Source organism: Camelus dromedarius, chromosome 17 (assembly GCF_036321535.1).
Source record: "Camelus dromedarius isolate mCamDro1 chromosome 17, mCamDro1.pat, whole genome shotgun sequence".
In the NCBI taxonomy this organism is placed as follows: domain Eukaryota; kingdom Metazoa; phylum Chordata; class Mammalia; order Artiodactyla; family Camelidae; genus Camelus; species Camelus dromedarius.
In genome coordinates, this window is record NC_087452.1 from 4302988 (window position 1) to 4321666 (window position 18679).

General features: G+C 43.3%; 1 protein-coding gene across 3 annotated transcripts in view; it reads right to left on the reverse strand.

Moving 5' to 3' along the window:
- Positions 1-18679, reverse strand: part of PPARG (peroxisome proliferator activated receptor gamma) — a 117165-nt gene that overhangs the window by 18609 nt on the left and 79877 nt on the right. For all 3 annotated transcript variants that reach the window (XM_064496247.1, XM_010984921.3, XM_010984920.3), the window contains 2 exons: positions 14859-14997; positions 5316-5515 (listed from right to left, as the gene is read on the reverse strand). In XM_064496247.1, coding sequence (XP_064352317.1) covers positions 5316-5515; positions 14859-14997 — 339 coding nt within the window. The remainder of the gene's footprint in view (positions 1-5315; positions 5516-14858; positions 14998-18679) is intronic.

Consider the following 18679-nt stretch of genomic DNA (forward strand, 5'->3'; position numbering starts at 1 on the left):
TGCAATGTGGGAGACTGAAACCAGTGCAGCAGACAACTCCAGCCTCTCACAGACCATCACCTGGTGGCCATGCCAGAGTCAAGACTGGCCTGGAAAGAGGTGAGCCCCAACTCATGGGCCCTCTTGATGGTCTTGGTTTTCTTGACAGAGTAAAGCAAAGGCTCAAATATGAAAACTGAATTCTTTAGGCCTGTCTCCTCCTCCCTCTGATTTTCTTCTTCCTTTCTATACTCTGGACTGACTTTCATCCCCTGAGACACACACGCCTCTTCTTGATTTGCTCCAGGGGCTGAAAGTTCGTCCAAGACTCACTGGTTGGGTTTCCTCCACTTCCTGCTGGTTTCTCCCCTGTGGTTTCCATTCCCCTCTTGTTGAAAACCATGGGGCCGATAGAACCAGAGGAGTCTTCAGACGTAACCCAAGTCATCTCTCTGACTGGGTATGAAAAAACTGAAGCCAAGAGAATTTCCAAAGTCAAACAGCTGTTTATAGCAAACCCTGAACGAGACCTGTCTCCTCCACTCATGACTCAGTCCTTTCTCTTTCTGCTGTTTTCTACATGACTTCCCCACTTCTGCCTCTTTAAATACACTGACTATTCTGGGAGGAACTGGGGCTTTTTAACTGGAAGCTCTTACGTGCTGGGGTCTGAACTGTTATTTCCCAGAGGTGCCGTATGCGATTGAAGTTCAGTCGGAAAGCCTCTCAAATGCAATCCTGATTACCTGCACAGTTTAGAAATTTAAGACAAATAAAAACTTAATAGGAAGAATTATTCACACTCGGATGAACCAACACACCAGCCACAGCTGTTTAAAGAAATAAACAACATCTACTGCTGGCCAAATTGTTAGTTAGCTGGCAAACAAGGGTACTGGCCAACTGAATCTAATCATTAAAGAAAAGAAAATTCAAATGCTTTTCTTCTTAACTATATAGAACATGATCTTTTAAATTTATTGTCTGAAAGAACACCATTGGTTCAGATATGTTATATCTTCAGCTCTCCCTGACAGTCTTGGTAATAAAGGAATTTCTTTTTTCAATATGAATTATGGGTTATTGATTCCAGCCCAATATCTTCAGCAGCATCGAAAGGAATCAGCACCAGCGTCCTGCTCTTTACTTGCGCTGCGGAGCCTAAGGCTCTTTCCTGTGAGGGTTTCTCTGGTATCTTTCTTCTTAGGGGAGCAAATTCCAGCTCAGTCAGGCTTTCCCAGAGAACAAGGGGGAAGGAGACTGCACTTTGTTTAGCTGCGAGAGCAGGATTTAAAGGACAGACATCCTTCCAACAGTCTGAGTTACTAGATTTGACGGCCACAGTAAATTTTAGGATGCAAAAATTTAAATGGGTACAGAGCTGTTTTTCCAAAAGCTTACACTTCCATACCAGGTTTATTATTCGGTGGTTTTGTGTTTCACACACTATGGAAGGCACCAGCGTGCCCCTGTAATGGAAAAAACAGTGAATCCACAGAGACCCATCCTAGGCAGTGGGATGCTTTGCGACCCAAAGTCCGATACAGTACAAATAACACGTTTTATTCCTTACTTGCAGACAGAGTGCAGCCAGGAGGGCCTCCCCATCTCTCAGATACAGAGGGAAAAGTTGGCCGACACACCAAGGGTTTTTCTATTTATTGTTTTATGGCAAACCAAGGCACTGAAAGTGGTTTTTGAAAACCACTCTCTGTTCATTTTCATCAACAAACATGGGATCATGTGACGGTGACACACACCCAGTGTGATCATCGCATCAGGGCCATAGTCAAACGCTGGGAACTTCCAAAGTCCACTGAGTTCTCAGGTGGCCTTCCTGAGATAGTGCGCCCTAGTTCTAGTATTTTCACAGTTTCCAGAGTTCAGTGGGATGTCTCAAAGGAGAGGTCTGGGCTGGAACAAGCCACGGAAAGGTTCAACAGACTGTGGGGAGAATCAGTTCCATTTTGGCTTGAGGGTGGCCAACAGGCCAATGGTTCCTAAAATTTCTTCTCTGGGGACCCACAGCTGGTGACTCCACTTCCCACCGTTCCCTAGCCCTGAGCCTAAAATTCCCAAGCATTTTTCTTTTAGGCAAGCCAATGCGAGTAGGGGCACCCTATCCCAAAGAGACAACACTAGGAAATAACAGACAGAAGGGAGTTCGGGGCAGGGTTGGGGGGAGGGCCCGGCTGGCGCTGGGCCTGAGGAAAGATTAGCAGGCACTTTATAAATGAGAGAGGACACGCAGTGGTTAAGTGGAGCAGGAAGATAAATTTTAAGAATGGCCTCTTCAAAAAAGTCATTTTCTTTTCCAAAGATTCTGGGTAACTGGTCATTCACCAGGCTGAGTAGCCTTCCCCAGGCTTGGCCTAACCAACTCTAATGACATCAGCTCAAGTGGGGCATAGAGCGAGACCCGGATTGCTTGACTACGCCAACCACGGCCCCTTTTCCACATCCCCCACCCTCTCAAGAGTCTGCATTTCGGCAAAACTTTTCCTATCTATGCAAATCTTAACTTTCAAAAGCCCTGGCCAAGAGATGCTATCAAATGAATAACATGACCACGTAAGATAAAGAACAAATCTCTAGTCTCATCGGAAATCACATTTTGATTTTTTTCCCCCTTTCCCATATTCCTCTCCGAACTGTTTCTTTCCACTAGAGCTTAATTTGATTTTGCAAGATAAGGAGAAAAAAGGGAGCCAAACAATTCTATTTCAGTTTTGTGTAATCAGGGATTGGGTTATTTTAATTTGGCCCAGTCTCTCTCTCCTTTCCAGATGCTAACAAGAGGCAACTCTGCCTCCATCCAGGTCATTAATGATGTCCAGGTTGGTGAGCAAACATTGGGCGAGAGGCCCTCTGTTGAAAGTCCAGAATTTCAAAGGGCATAGGCAGCAGCTTTTAATTCAATTAAGCAAATACATTCTGCATAACTATTATGAGCAGTATAGTCCGAGTTACTACTGGGGGGAAAAGGGCAAACTCGAGAAGCCAATAATCAAGCATTTTGCAGCCCTTTCCCTTAAAATAGCTTAATACCTATTTATCCTACAATTACCCTAGTTTTAACTCAAAGATTTAGAGCCAAGGAGTCAACTGGAGTGAGATTTTAAAGTGATTTACAGTGGACTGGGCTCTGGGCCCTTCAGTAACACACAGAAGAGTATGCTGGCCTCTGAGAGTATAATTTAAAATCTTCACTACTGGGGATTTTTTTTTTTTTTAATGCTTTCCTCCGATCTTTCAGGTACTGTTAAATTAATAGGATTTCCAGTGTGGATTGCAGGTCTGGCCTGGGAGATAAAGAGAAGGTGAGAAAGCAGTTCCTGGAAATTAAGTGGCCCGAGGCAAACTGTGGAGTAAACAGCGTGCTGGGCCCTGTCCCTGTCATCACTGGGCTCCCAGTTCAGGGGCTCTGGCTGCCTGTCCCACGCCGGCTCTCAGCAAGCTGCCTGGCACTGTGAAGCCCCTTTGCCACTTCACCCTAATTTTCCTGTGTTTCTCTGTCTTAAAATGCATAGTTTATTTCCTGTAGTCAAATCACCTATGGAGAGGTCTTCATTTTGCTTTTGTTTTGCTATGTCCTGAGTTTCCCATTTAACGAACGCGCAGACTCAGCTTTACGACGGCCCGTGGAAGACGTAACCCTACTCACTGCAGTTCGAGAAGAACGAAACAGCACGAGGATCATTTCCTGAACGTCAGTACACAGAGACAGCAGAACAAGGTGGAAACTCCCTGCTGTTCTAATATTGGTCAAGGTAAACCATAGCTCAGAAGGCCTTCCGAGGTGGAACCTCCCCAGCGTCCCCGCCGGCCCGGCCGCTGCCGGCCGGCGGGAAGGGCCCGCGGCCGCGAAGAGCGCCGCTCGCAGAGCGCACCGGCGCGGAGCCACGTTCTGCCACGTTGTGCCTCTTCCACACGCTCGCTGTGTGATCTCAGGGCAAAACGTCTCACCTCTCTGGACTTCGGTTTCCTCATATTTAAAAAAGAGGGTAATAATAGCAGCTGGGAGGCTGTCGTGGGTCTCGAACAAAATAAACGTGCAAGAGCGTAAGAAACTGTGAACAACTGGATACAGGTATAATGCTGCTGAGATAGCAGCCACCGCGCTGGGAGTCAGAAAACCCCGGTCCTTCTTGACATTTGGCTTTTTAAGTAGCGATAACCCTAGGAGCCTTCTTTTCCTATTAGCTGATTCTACTCTTATGGTTTAGCTAAAAGGAAAAAAATAACATCTTGAGACAGTCATCAAAATACATTAAAGGGTGAGAAAAATTTCCCCAAAACATAACTGAGTGGGGGGAAAAGTTACACATTTCTGTCCAGTAACTGTACAGCTCTCCCACAGGTGTTCATCTGAAAATAACTGACAGCATAAAAGGGTTTCGAGGGTTGGGATAGTGCCTTCTGAATGTGTTCGGTGGCTCTTCCTACCCGGCTCAGACCTTATTCTCAAAGCCGGACCCTGCCTGTGAAAACTGCGGTACGGAAGCTTGATGCGGGTCGCCGTGCAAGCCGACGGCAGGCTGGGACTAGAATTCAGAACCGTTATATTCTGCTTTAATATAATTCCCAGTTGCGTTCTCCACTTCCTATCAGGGAAGAATTCTGCTTCTTGGAAAACCTGACTCAATAACCATTATAACCCATTCTGGGGAATCAAGGAGGCTGCAGATGTCTGAGAACCCCCTGCAGGAGCCCTGGCTGCTCAGAGCCGCCCAGAAGATCAAGTTCAGATACACAGTAAAAGGACAGAGCTTCCAGGTCCCGGGAAGAATCAGCAGAGTGCCGCAAGGAAAGAAAGGCGACATAGTATCTGAAATGGATTTTTATGCCCCACGGAGAACTTCCCAAGAGGTAACTCGAGGGCTTCTCCTGAATGACACAGTAACAGGGTGGAATAATTCCCTTCGCACACCCAGGTTCAGGCCCTTCCCAGAGAAGAGGAGGGCTGCCCGAAGGGCTATGGCCGTGGCCAGTTATTCTGACGCCAAGAAGACACGGGTCCTGAAAGCGTGCTGGGGCCCGGGGGACTGCAGTTCATTCGTTGTGGTTAAGATGGCCTGTACTTCTTTGCGCCAATCTCAAACATTTTTATTAGGGGACTTGAAGGACTTTTTTCTTATTCAAAATAATGTTTACTTACCCTCTCTGGAAGCATTTCCTCTCCAGTGTTTCAGACTCAGCCTGATTGTTGGCTGTTAGGGGTGTGTGTGTGTGTATGTGTGCACGTGTGTGTGTAATATGGTGAATCAATTATCCAAAGGGAAAACAACCACAGCACACCCAGCCACCCCAAATGAAGACAGTAGAAGAGAACTAACTGATTTGTCTGTTGTCTTTCCTGTCAAGATCGCCCTCGCCTTGGCTTTGGTCAGCGGGAAGGACTTTATGTATGAGTCATACAAGTGTTTTGCCAGGGCCCGGAGATCCGCCGACTCTGGGTTCAGTTGGTCGATATCACTGGAGATCTCTGCCAACAGCTTCTCCTTCTCGGCCTGTGGCATCCGCCCAAACCTGATGGCTGCAGAGGAAGAGAAACGGCAGGATGAGTGACAGAGTTACTGCTGCTCCTAATGTGCACTGTTCTCCCTCAGGCCTGGAGACCCCGTCGTAAGATCCCCTCCTCCCCTCTGCCAATCTTAAGTTCTGGTTTCTATCTACAACTTTGCTCATGTTTTTATTTCACAGCAATCGCTCAGTGTATCAGTAAAAATTAAATTGTTCACTTCTTTAAAGAAAGTAATGCATGATCTCACCAGGAAGGTGAAAAGAATCTAGGGGTTTGGCAAAGCAAGGAAAGTATATTTACTTACAAATGAAATAATTGAGAGTGAGCTCCTACTCATCCCTCAAAACCCCACTCAAATGTCATCTTCTTTGTGAGGGTTTCTCTGATTTCTTTGAGCAGTGTTTCTTATTCATTCCCCTGAACTCCCACAGCCCTCCGTGCATACGTCAATGATAGCAGTCTCACACTGTGCTGTATTTACTCCACATGTCTATTTACCCCATTCTACAAGAAAACCTGGAAGGCCAGGGGCAATGTCTTACTCATCTTTGTATCCCCAGCACTTGACATAAGGTCATGCACTAAAAGGAGCAAGATGTTTCGTGAATTAAAGACAGGACTTTTGCAGAGTTCAAAGTTGTACAGACACAGGCCTCATTCCTAGGGAGTCTGTAAGATCTGTTTCGTCCCTGTTATAAAGAAATACGGACGGTGTTGTCCTTCGTATCATTAGTCCAGACAGCACTTCTGCACTCAGTGGAGAGAAGCCATAATCATCCCCCTGACACTCTAGGATTACCACTTAATGATGTTTGTCAAAAAGACAATTTCCTTAACATTTGGCTTCCTGCAGGGTGAGGAAGTGAGGAAGAAGAAAACTGAAGAAAAAAAAGGCAAAGAGGAACATTTAAGAGAGGTTTGTCAAGCTTAGGTCAGAGAAAAAACTATCTGTTTGTAACTCTTCCAACTCAAATATGTTTTTCTTCCTCCACACCAATGCTATCAGCAAAACATCATCATCGTTATTTTTGACCAGTCATCAGACTTCTTTCGAGGTGTTTACATACATTGTTTTAAAGCTTACACTTAAAAAAATTGAGCTATAATTGACATGTAACATTGTATTAGTTTCAAGTGTACAGTATAGCTCATATTTCATATACACAATTCCGTATTTGTGTATGTTGTGAAACGGTCACCACAGTAAGTCTAGTTAACACGCAGCATCCCACGTAAACTCACGTCACCACGCCCCCGAGCCCACGCCTGTCTCTGGCAACCACCAGTCTGCCTTCTGCATCTGTGGGTTCAATTTTTCTCTCTTTTTAGATTTCACGTTTAGATCACATGGTATTTGTCTTTCTCTGTCTGACTTATCTCAATGTAACGCCCTCCAAGTCCATCCATGTTGCCACAAGCAGTAGGATTTCCTTCTCTTTTTGTGGCTGAATGTATGTATTACACATGCATGTTATACATATAATAATTATATACACACACATCACAACTTCTCTGTCCTTTCATCCATCAGCAGACACAGGTTGTCCCCACGTCTTGACTGCTGTAAACAGTGCTGCAATGACCACGGGGGAGCAGGTATCTTTTCAGTTAGTGTTTCTGTTTCCTTTGGATCAACAGTGGAATTGTGGGATCACATGGAAATATGATTTTGAGCAATGCGACTCTGGGGCCGCACTCTGGACTCTCTGCATTTCCCCATGACGGGGGCATCTGGATGTTACAGCCAACATTACCCTGTGCACAGCTCTACTATCACACCTGCCAGATGCTGTCACAGTGGCGTGTTTTATGACAGCCCCCTTCCCTAAGCTGTAAGCTCCTCGAGGCCAGACACTGTCAGATTCACTGGTATCCCCAGCGGCACTCGGGCTCTGGCTGCTGCGTACAGCAGCGAATAGCGGATGGTGCTTTGCTATACAGTATTATGCTAACGGTAGCATTTATACCATTAGACATAAAAACACATGAACACAGTTCCACCCGAATATTTGCTGAATTTTATTTTGAACTTGCTAGAGAAGAGATTGCTTTGCACCCGTGAGTCTCAAATTCATAAATTCATTTCAGTTGACCCTAAATAAGCTTTAATGCCCACTAATACAATTTCTGTGCTTAGGGGACCTCTAGGGGGCCTTTGGGTTAGAGGAGATTTTCCCTCTCAGTTAAGGTTCCTTTAAATTAAATTAGTCTACATCATTTGGTAACTGTATCTTCTGCACATGACCTCTTCAAATGGGAATCTTTAAACAATCGCCATTTGGGGGTCAAAAATCTTGTCTCTCCTCACTCGTTCCCATTCTCTTTCTGTCCGGCTCCGCAGGGATGGGCAGTGGTTGCTCCCGCCCTCCTGGGCCCTGCCCCTCAGATGTGATCTCACCCCTCACTGCCCTCTCCGTCACAGCGCCGAGCCCGGGCATCACCCACAGTGTTCTCTCTTTCCCTGCTGCACAACCCCACTGTGCCAGACATCAAACTGGGTTTGGGACAGTTCAGAAAAAGCTTCCTAAATGATGAGCTCCTGTTTTTACACGTGTATTATTTTAGCTCATGTATCAAACTAGCAGGAGACCACTGTGCTGGTTTGTGCGGCTACCCTACCAGAACATAACCATACGAGCACCAGGTTTTCTCATCTGTGCTCCGGGCTGTGACAACACACACACATAGCAGGTGCACAGTAAATGCCCGATGAATTAAACTCAAAAATATCAAGCTGAGAAACAGAAAACGAGACAGTATGCACACTGGGAAGTTTGGGAAAGTGATGGTAAGAGAAAGCACCCAGGAAGAATTATGGCACATTAAAAGTTGCTGAAATTTTGGTGTAAGACTTGGAGAAAACCAGAGTTACCACAGCAACCACAGGTGGCTGGAATCACCAGCAACCTGCCGCTCTCTGACTGTAGTTACTTTGCGGAGCACACGAGACTGTCTCTTCGCTCTGAACAATTACCGACCGTCTACTGGGGGCCAGACATTGTTCTAGGTTCTGGTTACGTTTTCACAGATAATAAACTACGAATACACAGAAAAGTTTGCATACATAGGAAAGCACTTTTTTCCTAATACATAATCAAAAAAGTTAATTTAAAATAAACAAACAGCCAAAGATAGCTACTTATTATACTTGCCAGCCCTGCTTTCCCAAAACTTAACCAAAACTGCAGGAAATAACTTTAAAAAATCATTCTAGAATTTGGAGATATTAAAGCGAAAGCTTTCTGCTACCATCTAAATAAAGCATGAATTTTTGTAAGCTGAAGTTTCCCGCAAAGGCTAAATCTTAGGAACACATTTCTGTATCACTAAATGCCCATGCTCCAAATTAGGTTCAATGAACTACCAGTGCAACTAAGTATACAGACGATTCCAGCATTTTTACACACCAGAGGTTCAACAAAAGGGATGAAAAAGATCCCATTTGATGGGACTGAATTTGCCTGAAACATACAGAAATCTCAATTTTTTATTGGTATGTACTTTTGAAGGGAGAAAATGTCGATTTTATTATGGAAAAACACCTGCCCACCTCGTGTGATAAGGCACAGAGTGTGTGGCACGGTGCCCGGCCCACAGCAACACTTAAACACAGCTTTTACTCCTCAGGGACAACGCGGTGTGGGGCAGCCACGGCTGTTGCAGGCTGTAGACCAGGACGGCAGCCACGCCCCACGGACCGAGGCGCTTCCCCACAGATAAAGAACAAACCTGGAAACCCAATCTCTCTGTCTACCTATCAATATCTCTATCTCTCTGTAACTCATTTGGGGAGTGGTGTGTTTTAGTGAAGTCATTCTTGAAATCAGTTTCCCCCACTGGGTAGAGAATCGGAGAACCAAGAAGAGGGGGCGATAGAGAGGCCGAGCATGCCCTTCTGCAAGTCTGTGTTCCCACGCCTTCTCCCACTGCCTGAAAGACAGAAGGGACGCGCTCATGTGTTCTGCCAGACCGAGGCGGAACTTCTCGTCTCTCTGGAAGGCAGTGGGAGCGGCCACTCGAAGGGGTTCCAGCTCAGTGAAAAGCTTCCCTGGTCTTCAGCTGCTTTATCAGTGATGAGGGGCGTGGAAACGCAGCTCTCTAAAGGCTCCCCCTGTAGCTGCAGATGTAGCTATAGAACTCCACACATCTCAGTGACACACAGGACTGGGGAACACGCCATGCACTCTTTTTTTTTTTTTTTTTAAAGCAATATTTGTTTAGCCTTTGAGGCCTTGGGGGAAAAAAGACACATTCTGTCTGTTTTAGAGATCTAGCACCTGTCACACAGAGCAACTTCCAGAATACTGGTATTCAGCGTCACATCTGGGATAACCCATCGCCTACAGAGAATTCACGTATCTTGGTTTAAAAAACCACCAACATCAGAATCAGTATGTTCCCTTCGGGAAATAGGTTTGGTAGAGACTTCTTCATTTCTCGTGACCGTTTAGAACAGTATGCCTTTAAAAAAATTTTTTTTCTTTTCTTTTAGGGGAGGTCATTAGATTTACTTGTTTTTGTTTATTTTTAGAGGAGATACTGGGGATGGAACCCAGGACCTGGTGCATGCTAAGGATGCGCTCGACCACTTGAGCTACACCCTCCCCCAGCATACCTTGATACGATACACTTTTACTGAACTGAAGGCAGCCCTCTGCCAGCACGTGACAGATTCAGCACTGCATCCTTGCTACTGATTTACTGATCACACACACTCTAAGCACATGGAGTATTTACGCATCCTGCTCTTCAGATCTGGGTATAGCGCTACAAAACAATCAATGTTTCTCAATGACAATTCATGTCATGTTTTAAAAACACCTGCCTACCTGTGGGGGTATTAAAGATAAAGGCTACTTATTTACAATCTTATTACAAAGATTAGTTAAAGCAGATTTTCAAAATAATAGGTCAATAGAATAGAAGGATGAATTAAGTTAATTCTTATTTTAAATGTTTTTATTTTTAACACCTAAGGGGTGAATTTGCAGTCATATCAGGCTTTTGACAATTACACAAAATAAACAAGGCTATACTGTGAAGCACAGGGAACTATATTCAATATCTTGTAGTAGCTTGTGGTGAAAAAGAATCTGAAAACAAATATATGCATGTTCACATATGACTGGAGCATCGTGCTGTACACCAGAAATTGACACAACACTGTAAACTGACCATACTCCAATAAAAAAAATATATATAAAGACACTTAAGGCCATGTCTCATGATCAGTTTTTCCACTATTAACAAGTTTATTTTGCAAAAGCTGTGGTCTGTATATGCGACTTACATAACACTATTGCTTTTCATACGACTGTTGCCAGTAAGCTGTGTTTTTCCACCTTTCCGGAGGGGGAAGAAATGTGTGCATTTGAAGGTTCTGTAGGAGTTGGTAATCTAATAACTATTATTTCCTAGCTCCTCTAAAGTAAAACAAGGAGCAGTGTCAGCAGGAACATTAAGTTACTTTTTTTAGGGGCAGCATTTTTCAAACTATCTGTGGAGGACAGTTACACATTTGCCGAGGCTCCTTTCCAAAGCAGAGGTGGGCGCAACACCACGGCCTCATCTTCCGACTCTGAAGTCTTACTTGACACCATTTAATTCATTCACTGGACACCTGTTTGAGGGAAGATACTTTCCTCTCCACCTTACTATTGACTCCCTCACTCACTGCCGTCTAGTTTTTGTTTTGTTTACATTCACCAAGACTTTGCTCTTAAAAACCCCTAAAGCTTTTCTCCCGGCCCGATCTAGGGGCCCTTCCCGGCTTTCCCCCACCTTTAACACTGCTGACCTCTCCACCTTCTTATTTCAGAATTTCCTCTGCTGTTCTGGCTGTCCTGTCTTTCTGGCTGCTCGTTTCCAGACCTCCCTGGCGGCCCCTCTTCCTTCACTCCTACTCCGTTATTCCCGGTGCGACCTTCTCCCCAGCTCACAGAATGGGCTAATGCCTGCTGCCCCATCTCCCCTGGGATCTGGAGCCTTGTTTTTCACCCCTTCCTGTATTTCTTTACACATGGATGCTGGACATCCCGTCAGCACCTCAAACACAACGTAAAACCAAACTTGCCATTTCCCTCCAAACGGTCTCCTCCTGCCCTCCTTTCTTGCTTAATTCACTCCACCACCCAAGCTGGATGCCTCGAATCCCCTCTGACAGCCTCGCTCCTCTCGGACACGGGTCACTGTGTGGGCATCTCCCTCAGTCCCATTTCTTCTCACCGCTCCCTGTGCCTCGTTCATGACACTGCATTGGTCTTCTGATGGGTTTCCCTGAATTTTCCCATAACTTCTCCTTTTTACTGCTGTCAGTAGTTTAGTTTTTGGTAATAAAGATCTGATGGCTCCCTTGCTTTATTATAAGAACCTGGTGCTCCAGGAAAGGTAAGAGACACAGCAGAGGAAGAAAGGGGAGTCAGAGTCGTGCGGAACAGCAGGTGTGAGAGCTGGGGCTTGAGTGCCAGGCAGGATTCTGGCAGAGAACAGGTCACAAGAAGCAGAGGCCCTGAGGTAGCCCATCGCAGGGCGGCCTGCAGGAACAGCAGGGCACACAGTCTGCCTGAAATGTCAGTGGCAAAGGGCAGCAGTGGGAAAAGGAGGAGGAGGCCAGCCTGCCCGGGATCGCAAAGCCCTGCAGGAGGAGCAGCACACGTGCTTCGGGACTTTCGACTTTGTTCTATTTCCTGAGAGTTACCCTTGGGTAATTTCCCCTTACACCACAAAGAAGACTAAAGAAACAAAAAGTAACATGTTGAAGTTTAAACTTATTTGCCATTTAGGCCTTCCTTTTTTTTTTTTTTTTTTTTTGCAATAAACACTAATGCTTCTGCCTACAAGGAAGGAGAGAACTACCTCAGAAATGCTGAGTGCCACAAAAATCTGTGAAACCATTTTTCCAGAATTTTATGAAGCTGCTGAGAGATTATTTTTAAGGGTGTCAGTTTTATTTTAAATAAAAAAAATCCATTATTTATATAATAGGACATCCTAATCAGCAAAGGTTCCACTAACATTTTATATTTATGAAAAATATATTTCACATATTTATGAAAACTTTCTGTGCAAACTCAGTGGGAAGGGGGAGACCTAGCTGAATGACGCACAAGTAACGTGGGTCCATTCTTCTCTGGTTCAGATTATTTTTTTAAGTGCACAGCCTACACTTTTTTTTTTTTATTATTTAGTTCATACATGAAAAGCAGCTCTTGAATATGAAATATTCACTAGTCAAAATTCCTTTCTTTTAAATTACTTTAACTTTATTTTGTGTGTGTGTTGGGGGGGTAACTAGGTTTATGTATTTTTTTAGAGGAGGTACTGGGGATTGAACCCAGGACTCTGCATGCCATGCATGCGCTCGACCACTTGAGCTGTACCCTCCCTCAAAGTTCTTAAAGACTAAATTATCTTATTAAAATAAAGAGGACACATTTAAAAAATATGATTAATGTGATTAATGTCGGGGATCTTGACAGCAGGATTTTCATTCATCAGGATAACGGGCGAAACCAGTCACAACCTAGCTGCTGAGCTTCCCCTCTTGTGTACAGATCACCTGGCCGCTTTCCGTGCAACACACTCGTGTCAAGACCCCCCAAAACGGATCTCCTGAGTCACGTTTGCAGTCCTGTAAGTGTTGAACTACATGGTCTTTGATGCCATGACATTTAATTCCTCTTTTTTTTTTTGGCCTTTGCAAGAACCAACTGAATACTCGCCTATCAACAGTGCTCCACTCTCTAAACAGAATAAGTAAACTGTCATAAGAAGTCAAAAGACGCCCTTATTATCAAGTTCATGATAGCTTTCTTCGACTTTTCTGAACAGAGAAAATTATACCATCGATACTATATACATTAGACTTTAAATATTATATGTCTATAACCAATAAGCAATAGGAGATAAATTTTACAAGAATTATGTGCAAGCAACAGGAAATACATTTTACATCAATACGAAAAGTGATCATTTTTTTTAAAGGACAAAAAATAAACAGCATTAAAAGCAGAACTGGCAAGCTTTCCTAGGCAGTCTTAGCAACAGTGATCTCAAAGTCAAAATTTCTTCACAAAGATAAAATAAGTTTATTGCAACTTGATTGCATCACCTCAAATATAATTCTTGACTTGAAAATGTGCCCTTATGTTTTATGAGGACTGAAACAAAAAGGAAATTGATGGAACTAAACCAGCAAATTATTTTGCAATTAATGACTGCAGTTGTATACAGAGCAGATGTAATCAATTGTGGAGGAAAGCCGAACCAAATTTCCATCCTGTCCAGTAGAGCTGAGGGATCTATTCAAAATACATTCTCGCCCTTAGAGGAAATGACCCTATATTAAGAATACAAATGTAATTTTGTAAACTATTTTTAAAGGGTAGGGGATCAATTCAATTAGTGATCCCCAAATATCCTGATTTCTGCTGTAAAAACCAAACATCTGCACGACAGAACAAAACCTCAATTTTCACAGATGCTTTGGAGTCCCTGTAGTTGAAGACTGACTTCAAATATTACCTTCTTGCCAGATCGGTTTTAAGAGAGGAAAAGGAAAAAGAAAGAAAAAATAGGGTATATGATGACAGGAGACTTGGGATTTAATTTGATTATTTTGGCAATTTTCTGTTTCTTGAGCCCATAATGATTTTTGAAAGAATTGACTAATACTTGACAACCATAATACTACCAAGTTACATCCAAAATTTGTTTTGTGAGCCAGTCAACCAGTGAGAGCCAAATGGCCATCAAGAACTGTTTCTTCAGACGGGGCTATCGCCCAGGACTTTACTGAGTTAGTCCTACAGTTCATGAAAACAAGGGTCTTCTCAGGTCTTCTATGTTCCTGTCTTTAAGTGAATACTTCAAATCATAAGCTTGACTCTAGATACAGGTTTAAAGAGTAGAAAAGTTTTGCTCTCTCATGTTACTGTGGACATTGAAGTGGAACTTCAAAATACTTGCTTAATCCACAAATTGCAGGCTCTACAAAGTTAAGGACAGTGTTCTGCTCATTTTTGCACAGTAAAGAGAAAAAAAAGTACATCTATCTAAATGCTGACATGTCAGTTAAGTTCTATATCTAGAAATCTGCAGAACCTTCTTACATTTACAGCAGAAACGACCGATGCACCTAGTACACTTTTGCTTTTAATGCTATTAATGAGAAGGATTTGCATTTAAAGCTGAAAAGCCCTGACCTAACTTGCGAAATGGTTTTATCGGCAGGCAAGATTCTGAAACCGGGCAATCTGTGGAAACACCGTACACCTTTTCAGCAATGGCCCTGGTGTCTACAGATCTGGCAGCAATCATGAAAATAATTAAGGACATGGCACCACACGTCACTTACCATTGTGAGACATCCCCACAGCAAGGCATTTCTGAAACCGACAGTACTGGCATTTATTTCTACTTTTTTTGTGGATCCGACAGTTCAGATCACACCTATCATAAATAAGCTTCAATCTAATTGTTCTCCGGAAGAAACCCTGCAAAGAGATATGGAAAAAAAAAAATGAAGCACATTTTAAGTGTTTGTGACAATGGAATCAGCGGTGTATGGCTTCAGGCACATGGGCGTGGGTGTCAGACAAGGTAGGTTCTCGACCCAGTTCTGTCCCTGGTGACTTTAGGCACATAACCTCTCTCAGTTTTCTCTGCTAATAAAATAAAGAAGCAGAGGCCTTCCAGCGTCCTTTTTTAGCTCTTAGACAGTGACCACATGCAACTGATGTCATTCAATGTATCTTGGCTCCACAGCTGGATTTCAGCAAGCTCTAAGAAGTGCTCTGGATTTAATGTAATGCAAATAAAACACCATGTAATCAGTTCAGTTTCTCTGTAAATCATTCCAGCAGCATGCCCCAGCCTTTACAATTGTGCTAAGCAGTTTGGCAAAGTTATAATCATTTCATCCTAAAACATGAGCAGGGCCAATAAAAATCCACATGTGGATAATTTTTTTGGAATTCTCTATGTTGCATAATTTCCTACACAATTGGCTTCATTTACTTACGCGTTTGAAAGTGTGCTCCATTATCGTTGGAGCCCACAAACAAAAAAGATAATAGAAAATAACATGAGAAGTAATGTATAAATCCTCAGAATCCTCATAAAATTGATTGTCATCTCAAATTGGCAAATACATCAATTTGACGATGATTGAATTCTGCTACGTTTATATATTTTTGAAGGACTCCCCCAAAATTCTAACCAGAAATGTTTTCTAACTCCATTTTTAGGTTGTTTTTTTTTGTTCAGAGTATTCCTACTCATTTCTATTGTGTTCATTTCCATGAAACTCACTTCTTAATCCTTTCAGATTTATCGGGCCCTGTTTGGTACAAAAAACCACTGGATTAGTATTGATGCTACCACAGACATGCATTTTGACTTTCTCCAGATTGCTTCCTTGACCTCTAGGCAAGTATGTTCAACTGCTCCTCTGACGTCTTCACTTGGCAACCTAACATCCACCTCTAAGCCGGCACATCCAACGCTGAGCCCTACATGCTTACTTCCCCGTGGCTTCCCACCCCCCCACCCCCCCACCCCCCCCCACCCCCCCCACCCCCGCCTCACTGATACAACGCCATCCTTGAAGTCACTCTCAGCATCTCTCTCTCCCCCTTTGTCGTGCAAAGCTCTCTTTCTATGTATACAATCGCCCATTTCCTCCTTTGCCTTCAAGCTGAGCTAACACCTCAGCTTCTCAACGAGGCTTATCCACCCTATTTAATCCCGAGGCCTGGCCCCAGCCTGCCTCTCCTCTACAATTCTTTCACCCCTTTACTCTGCTCTAGTTTTTTTCCCCAAAAGCACTTATGACTTCCTAACATACCACACAATTTACTTATTAAATCTGTGCTTATTTTCTGCCCCTCCCCCACTGCCCAACTAAAACTGTGAGCCCCACAGGGGCAGGGGTGGTCTCTTACGCCCCGGATGTAACCCAAACACCAACGAGAGCGCTCCAGTAAAAGCCACTGAATGAATACGTGTGTCCCTTGACCTCCTTTCTGGGCCATCTCTGATAGCGTGTGATTCTATACTATGACAGACGTATTATAAGGCCACTGGCACACTCTTTTCCTCTCAGTGTTTTTGCTCTCTTATTAAATGTAATCATTACACACGTGTAGGAATTGCATGTAACTATAAAACGTAAGATAAACAAATGAGCCCACTGTCCAAGCCAAGATTTAAAATCACAACCAGCCACGTGCACGCGTTTCTGTATTCTTCCCTCACCCAGCTCCTGCCCCTGGGGCCGCTTGACAACATAATCATTATCCCCTATTTTGTGTTTATCATTTCCTTGACCTTTAAGAAAATACAGTTTTATAGTTTCAGATTCTCCTAAACTTCCCTTTTATATTTTCCGTCTTTTTGCCACTAATTAACTAACATTGACAGCAAAGGCAAACGTCAGAAAAACAGCCAAATAAGGTCACAAAAAAATATATAATTACAATGGCAAAAGTAAGTAAAAGCAAACATTTCTCACCAAAGTTCTGTACTTTACTCTTCTCATTACTAAAGAAGACATATCTTTTTAATATTCAAAGATCCTACGAATCCTTCAGGAACTGAAAGAGGTTTCAAATTCTAGCCAATTCTGGGTAGGCCACATTCTTTACGACATTGTCTCATCCTCACTAATTTCTTTGTGTATATTTTTCAGTTCGGTAGCCTTTCTTCTGCTCTGTCTAGTACGCTATTCAGCCCTTTCAGTGATGTTTTACTTCTTTTTAAAAAAATTTTGCCCAACTTTTAAATCTATTTTTAATCAGTCCATTGAAAATTTTCTCTCGAACAATGAAAAATATATTAGGATATAAAGAAAATTCATCACAGTAACTGACAGCATCTTTGTAAAAGCAAACCCCCATCTTGTTTTGTTTTGTTTTTTTTTTTATTTCAACGATCGTATTTTTTTCACTTTTATAAGTTCCATCTGGTTTATTTTCAGAGCTGCTCATTCCTGACAGTCTGCTGTTGCTCATTCACTGTGATTCTGCCCTCGATCTTTAAACACTTCATAGGCAGCCGCTGTACCTCGGTATCAGGCAGCCCGGCACCCGCTCCCCTTGGGGGGGGGGGGTGGAGAGGCCTAAGTCTGCTTTCTGCCCTTGTTACTGTGTATTCATTTCTGATGAGTATCATCAAGCTGACTGCCTACTTATGCACTTGCTGATATTTTTTTTGAACTCATTTCTTGACCTTAAACTGTGAGAATCCTACAGGGTCTAAACTGGGAATGATTTCCTCCAAAGAGAATCTGCAGACCCTTCTGTTGGAAGCCAGGGGTGCCGCTGGCTTCTGTTTCAGACTCCCTTGGGAATCCTGGCTCCACCTGGAAGCCCCAGACTCGGCTCTGCCTCCTGCCGCAGGCATCTAGCTTTGGGGCAGTGCTACACCTCAGCGTTCCCACGGGCATCTCTCCTAAGGGAACCCTGCCCTTCCAAACATGCCTGCAGCGTAAGACCTAGGATTGTTTTGTTTGTTTGTTTTGTTACTGTAGTTCTGGAGAGTTTACCCCACCTCTTGTCGAATCAGCAGTATCGCAGAGGATGTGACCTGTGTGGGATCTGCTGGAAAGCGAAGTCTCTTTAACTCTTAAAGGGTTCTAAGGAGTTTTGAATATTAAAAAGACATTTTTTTTTTTCACTGAGTCACAGAAGGCTACTGTACAGAACTGTTCTCACTGATAAATATTGGTGAGCAATTTAAAAAACTTTCTGCCATTTGATCGTATGTATTTTTTAATAGTCCTTGACTGCTTCTCTAATTTTCACTTTTAAAAACCTGGTGTTAATGGTTGAAAACGCTGCTTGGCTAGCTAAAAGTGGGGCAGAGTGCTCACTTACCTGGCATGGCTGGAGAGGAAGGCTTTTTAATAGAATTATGGTCTTTTTTTTAAGTTTAACCCTTAAAATACAATTTTTTGTTTTGACTCATACCATGTCTTTCAAAGTATCACATTTTTTTTTGTGTGTGTGATGATTCAGGGTCTCCCAATGGTAAAGGATAATCATTGTGAATATCACTTATGTACTGACTATGTACATAAAACCTTGAACTGAATGCCTACAGACTCCAGCACAAGCTTGGAACTTGCTTTTACTTTTTCTTTAAAAAAAGACTAAGTTCATAATAACAAACTGTTTT